At 42.0% G+C, this 7,095-nt stretch overlaps 1 protein-coding gene across 2 annotated transcripts in view; it reads left to right on the top strand.

The window, feature by feature from the left end:
* Positions 1-7,095, top strand: part of GAP43 (growth associated protein 43) — a 93,195-nt gene that overhangs the window by 32,858 nt on the left and 53,242 nt on the right. Inside the window, exon 4 of one of the 2 annotated variants that reach the window (XM_082625497.1) lies at positions 5,575-5,639. The exons of the other annotated variant lie outside the window; for it this stretch is intronic. Coding sequence (XP_082481623.1) covers positions 5,613-5,639 — 27 coding nt within the window. The 5' untranslated portion in view covers positions 5,575-5,612. The remainder of the gene's footprint in view (positions 1-5,574; positions 5,640-7,095) is intronic. 2 annotated transcript variants of the gene reach the window in all.

Here is a 7,095-nt window from a genome sequence, read left to right as displayed (position 1 = left end):
GCATGTATTTTCCGTTCATTCAGTAATATTGTTTAAAAGTGATGAAAGAAGACAGTACAGGTGAGACAAGCAAACTTTATTCAACACTTCATGAAGCCAGCAGTCTCTGGTCTCAAGGGCCCTGACACCTGCAAAACGGGGCTGAAGGCAGGATGCTTTTACAGGATAAAGAATAAGGAACAAAGAAGTAAATATAGAGCCCAGATTGGCTGACTGGTTACACTGTTTCTGGTCAAACGCATCATTTGCAAGGACATGAAAATTTTCTAAATTTCTGTTTGTTGACCTAGCACCCTGGGCAAGATTGGCTCTATCTTGACCTGGGAGAACTTAGGAGATGCAGAGGAAGGAAGATCCACCCCATTTGCAAGCAATAAGGGTAGGGAGTTGATGGGAGTTAGAGCTTTCTCTCCCTGTGTTCTGACCTCTTTTTCTTGTTTAAATAGGTTGAAGCCAATTGTGGCATGGGATGAGTGATTTGCATATTTTATTTATTTATTTTTAGCAGTCTTGTTTTTTTTTTTTTTCTCCCCAACTAGGACAGTAGATTTTATTCAGATTTTCCATACAGACGGACAAGTTGGCTTTAAAAATTGTCAAGTAAGGCATTCCTTTAGAAGACTTTCCTCTCTCATACAAAGGCTTTGGGGAAGGTGTGCAGCTTTTTGCTAATGGATAAATGATGTGCTCTTGCATTCTGCGAGGGTTGGAATTAGGTGCTTAAAGGAAGATGGTGTCTGCTTTCCTAATAAGGTGGGTCATTTGCTAGTTCGCAGAGCATACAAGTAAAGGCATTTTGAACTATGCAGAATCAAGAGTCTTGGTACATAGGATTCTGGCCAGCAGACAAATTCTGTGCTCACTCACTTTGGTGATTCTCTCTGGGGACTGGCACATTTGAGAAAGATCTTAGTCTCATGATATGTTCAATGCACTATATAACTAATTTTAAAAGGTAAGTGACAGTAGAGGTTAAAGTGTATGGGGGAGACCCTGTCCATACCAGAGTAGGATTAGGTCACAGTCAACTTCTCTGATGCTTTATTTTTTTAGGGAAATAGAAAAATGGAACATATATACATTTGCACAAAATTAGGACTTTGATACTTTGAATGTCTGCGTCTTGCATGATACTTTGAATGTCTGAGTCTTGAATCTCCTAGTCAGCTCCCTCAGTGTACAGACACAGAAACTGAGGCCCAGAGAAGCGAAAAGACTTCCATGAGGTTGCAGTTGGGATAGGACCTGTCGGATTTACAACCTTAGTCTCCTGATTGCAAATTCAGGGCTTTGGTTAGTTTACCTGCCACTTCTTATTTCTCTGAATTTCATAATAGAGGCACCTCTGAAATCATACTTTCTTTTTTTTTTTTTTTTACATCTTTTTTGGAGTATAACTGCTTTACAATGGTGTGTTAGTTTCTGCTTTATAACAAAGTGAATCAGTTATACATATACATATGTGCCCATATCTCTTCCCTCTTGCATCTCCCTCCCTCTCACCCTCCCTATCCCACCCCTCTAGGTGGTCACAAAGCACCAAGCTGATCTCCCTGTGCTATGCAGCTGCTTCCCACTAGCTATCTGTTTTACGTTTGGTAATGTATATATGTCCATGCCTCTCTCTCGCTTTGTCACAGCTTACCCTTCCCCCTCCCCATATCCTCAAGTCCATTCTCTAGTGGGTCTGTGTCTTTATTCTTATCTTACCCCTAGGTTCTTCATGACATTTTTTTTTCTTAAATTCCATATATATGTGTTAGCATACGGTATTTGTCTTTCTCTTTCTGACTTACTTCACTCTGCATGACAGTCTCTAGGTCCATCCACCTCACTACAAATAACTCAATTTCATTTCTTTTTATGGCTGAGTAATATTCCATTGTATAAATGTGCCACATCTTCTTTATCCATTCATCCGATGATGGACACTTAGGTTGTTTCCATCTCTGGGCTATTGTAAATAGAGCTGCAATGAACATTTTGGTACATGACTCTTTTTGAATTATGGTTTTCTCAGGGTATATGCCCAGTAGTGGGATTGCTGGGTCATATGGTAGTTCTATTTATAGTTTTTTAAGGAACCTCCATACTGTTCTCCATAGTGGCTGTACCAATTCACATTCCCACCAGCAGTGCAAGAGTGTTCCCTTTTCTCCACAACTTCTCCAGCATTTATTGTTTCTAGATTTTTTGATGATGACCATTCTGACTAGTGTGAGATGATATCTCATTGTAGTTTTGATTTGCATTTCTCTAATGATTAATGATGTTGAGCATTCTTTCATGTGTTTGTTAGCAGTCTGTATATCTTCTTTGGAGAAATGTCTATTTAGGTCTTCTGCCCATTTTTGGATTGGGTTGTTTGTTTTTTTGATACTGAGCTGCATGAGCTATTTGTAAATTTTGGAGATTAATCCTTTGTCAGTTGCTTCATTTGCAAATATTTTCTCCCATTCTGAGGGTTGTCTTTTGGTCCTCTTTATGGTTTCCTTTGCTGTGCAAAAGCTTTTAAGTTTCATTAGGTCCCCTTTGTTTCTCTTTGTTTTTATTTCCATTTCTCTAGGAGGTGGGTCAAAAATGATCTTGCTGTGATTTATGTCATAGTGTTCTGCCTATGTTTTCCTCTAAGAGTTTGATAGTTTCTGGCCTTACGTTTAGGTCTTTAATCCATTTTGAGCTTATTTTTGTGTATTGTGTTAGGGAGTGATCAAGACAGTATGGTAGTGGCACAAAAACAGAAAGATAGATCAATGGAACAGGATAGAAAGCCCAGAGATAAACCCACGCACATATGGTCACCTTATCTTTGATAAAGGAGGCAGGAATGTACAGTGGAGAAAGGACAGTCTCTTCAATAAGTGGTGCTGGGAAAACTGGACAGGGACATGTAAGAGTATGAGATTAGATCATACTTTCTTTTGAAGAGATATTCAAAAGGAACTGTGGACCTTCCAGGACAGGTGTGTTTAGTCTGAGCATCGTAGGACAGCACATTTCACACGGTGATGTGCAAAAGATTTGTGAAAATGCAGATCCTGATGATCTGGGGCAGGGTGAGAGCACATTGCAGTCCAGCTCTTGGAGGTACGGACGCAGCCACTCCATAAGTGTTGAGCGACAAAACTGTGGCCAGCATCTTTCCTCCTTGCCTTTCCTTTCTCACTGATAGAGCAGCCCTGGGGATTTCAGGAGCCCTTGTTTTTCGTGTTCCCAGGTCACTGTGCTCCCTCAGCTAATCTGGATGTCTTTCACTGCTTTGTCCTCACCCAGACCTGAGACTGTTAGAAAAAGTCCCTAGAGACAGGCATCTTGAGCTGGAGGGTGTGATCCTTTGTCTAGTGACTTAGCACCATTTAACTTGCTTCCAACAAAACCTTTCACACATAAGCCACTTGCTCAAATCTGATGGTTAAAAAAGTCTTTTTTTTTTCCTCTCGCACAAGTGGCCTCCCAGCTGCAGCTCATTTCTCTCCTTCTGGGAGTGCAGCTGGCATGCTGCATGCTCACAACCATGGCCCTGCCCCTGGGGCTCAGCAGGTCTCTTTGTGCATTTCCCCACGGGTTGCTTCTGTCCTGCACTTCTTCTCCAGCTACGTGTGATACCGGGATTCAGGTCTGAATGCCTCTCCACACTCTTGAGTTGAGCAAACAGCTGAGCAACGACAGGGAAAGACCCTTCGAAGGCAGGCAAGCTTCAGTGGCACCCACTTCTCACTTCTCTGATGCTTGCCTGCCTCCGAGGTGCTCTGTTGTGGCTCTTTAAGTTGCTCTGTGAGCTTTTTTTCAATCTTTCTTACTATCAGCTTCAGCTGTTCTCAGGAGAGAAACGATTTAATCCAAAATATAACACACATTCACCAGACATTTATTAAGGCCTTACTGTGTGAAACAGGGGAAGGGGGTCTGTAGAGTGGTAGAGAAGGTGAGCTCTGGGGTCTGACTGCCTAAATGATTAAATCATAGCTCTACACTTATTAAATATGGAACCTCCCCAAGTATTTGTTTTATCATCTGTAAAAATAATAATACCACTTATACATTATAACAATCATAATACCTACCTCATGCGTATGTTATGAGATTTTCCACACAAAACATTTAGCTCAGTGCCTTAGCAAAGTGATCAATAAATGTTAGCCTCTAAATTTAGGGTCCTGAACCCAATTCCAACATGGCGGGGTGGTGGGGAGGTGTCCCACATCACCAGCCATTCTCCAGACACCAGCTGGGTGCCCTACAATTCAACTCAGTTCCACCACTATCTACACAGAGATAGCAGATTCCACGAGTAAAGTGCTCAGTCTCGCAAGACACTCTCCACTTCAGACACCAGTCACAAGCCCTGGTTGCTCCCTGTGTTTCTAACTGATTGGCTACAAATTGGAGGTTCCAATGACCCCCTCCAATTCAGGATGCTAATTGCAAGTCCATGTTATTACCTGTACCTCTGACAGACTGCCTATAAATCAGAGGTTCCCATGACCCCCTCCTTGGATTTGATTAATTTGCTAGAGCAGCTCACAGGACTCAGGAAGCCCATTTACTCACTAGTTCACTGGTTTATTATAACAGGATATAACTCAAGAACAGCCAGATGGAAGAGACGCTTAGGGCAAGGTATGGGGAAAGGGTGCGGAGCTTCCACGCTCCCTCTGAGTGTGACCTTCTCCCCAAATCTCCACATGTTCACCAACCTGGAAGCTCTCCAAACCCTGCTTTGGGTTTCGTATGGAGGCTTCATTACACAGGCATGATTGATGAAACCACTGGCCACTGGTTATTGATTCAACCTCCAGCCCTTCTCTTCTCCCAGGAGGTCAGAAGGTGGGACTGAAAGTTCCAACACTCTAATCACATGGTAGGTTTTCCCACCCAGTCACCTCATTAATATAACAAAAGGCACCTTTATTGCTCTCATTACAGGAAATTCCAAGGGCTTTAGGGGCTCTGTGTCAAAAATAGGGATGAAGATCAATATATTTTTTTATTATAAATCACAATACCACAGCCTCTATTAAGATGACAATATTCCTGTCCTCAGAGAGTTTACAGAGTAACGGAAAGTTTGAAGAATAAGTACATCAATTACTACAATGCAAAAATAGATGATAGATAGATGATAGATAGATAGATAGATGACAGATAGACAGATAGATAGATATGCAGAGGGAAATGTTTGAGACAGACAGATGTTTGAGGAGGGCCAAATTGTAAGTGAAGTCACAGAACTCAGGGAGTGAAAAGCAGTTTTTAGTGAGCCGCCTGAGGAGTTTAACATAAAGGTAAACCCTGCCCCAGAAATTGGCAAAGTACACCTTCAGGCTAAGAATGGCTCTTACATTTTTTAGTGGTGGACAGAAAATCAAGAGTAATGATATTTCATGATCCCTTACAATTATGTAAAATTTAAATTTCCCTGTCCATAAATAAAGTTTTATTGGAGCACAGCCATGTTCATTCATTTAGGTAGCAGCTATAGCTTATTTCTGCCACAGTGACAGAGTTGAGTGGTTGTGACCAAAACCTTATGGCACAGAAAGCCAAAAATATTTACTACCTGGCCGTTTGCAGAAAAAGCTTGCTGACCTCTGGACTGCCCATTTAGGAAGATGCAAGAAAACTCTCCAGCCAGCGAGGTAAGGATTGGTGAGACTTTGCTTACCTAGTTTCAAAAACAGAGTGATGAAGGGTGTGTGGGGTTTCAGCAGAAATGCAAGAAGGAAAGATGTCTGTGGAGGGCCGAATTGTAAGTGAGGTCACAGACTTTTGGAGTGAGGAGTGTGTTCAGTGAGCTGCGTGTGGATCTACTTGGCTAAAGTGACGGGTGTGCTCATGAGAGAAGCTGGAAGGGCAGGCTGGGTCCCTTCCATGAATTTCTCAAAGGCTGAAGCAATGCATATCTTCTTAGCTTGCTAAACAATGGGAATATTTAAAGATTTTTTAGGGGGAGGGGGAGACCCCATTATGATGAAACCATAACTCTGTTTTAGCTTAGTCTCATACAATATGTAGCATAGAGTGGAAGACAGACCAATTAAGAGAGCTTCTATACTGTTAGCTTTCAGTGTCTGTTTTAAACCTTAAAATAAGGGAATAATGTTCCAAGGTGGAATTTCAGGCATTTGGTAAAAGGAGAATCTTTGTCTACGTCTTTCCTGTACACCCACTCTGCTACTGCCACCGGCTATACCGTTCTTACCTTGATTCTCCACAGTGATTTAAACCATCTGTTGTATGTTTCTGGGGTACACAACCAGGCTGATGTGCACCCACTTACTAGAGGCTGCAGAGGTACCAGGCAAGTACCAGGGTTTGCTATGACTTTTGCTATGACTTCAGCTCTGGGAGAAGCTAGGGGATTATTCTAACCTAGAGCCATCAAGTTGCCCCAACCAAAGGGAGAGATAGCTACTGAATAGCCCTGGGAATCTTTAATCCTAGTCTTGGGTCCAGTCCTGAGCTGACACAGGAGTATCATTGATTTCCGATGAGTAAATCAGAATTGTGGGAAGAGTGGTTGCATCATCCTACCTTCCTGGAACTCTGGAGTTCAGGACAGGGCTTTCCCATGTTACTACATGTCTGTAAAGCGCCCCGTTTTTTGGAGTTTCACAGTGCTGGGCACGAACTTGGTGTTCTGTGTGGCTCTTTGGGTCATATCAGAGGGTTATGGCACATCTCATAGTTGTCTCTGCATCAAGAAGAAAGGAAAGGAATTTTCATTGACTTTAAGACCTAAGAATCAGACTTAATACCTCCTTAATTTTACCCAATTACCCAGCCTAATTGTTCTGGCTCAAAGATCAGGTTATCATAAATCCTTGGAAGGTAAATTCATCTGGATTAATCCAGAAGTTGGAGAATTTGCTTACCTAGTTTCAAAAACAGATAAGAGGGAATTTTCTCTCTTTGATGGCTTCAAAGGGTGCAACGTTTTCCCCCTGCAGAACTACAAAGCTGGTTCTTTGTGCCACGATGAACACTGTCACTAAACTCCTGCAAGGAGCTGTGTGGCATAAATAGTATGATATTTTTTGAGAATATAGTCAGAGCAACAAGTGTGACGTCCATGGAACAGTTCTAGATAGATTT

This window comes from Mesoplodon mirus, assembly GCF_964341445.2.
Source record: "Mesoplodon mirus genome assembly, chromosome: 6".
Lineage (NCBI taxonomy): Eukaryota > Metazoa > Chordata > Mammalia > Artiodactyla > Ziphiidae > Mesoplodon > Mesoplodon mirus.
This window is presented reverse-complemented; position numbering and strand designations above follow the sequence as displayed.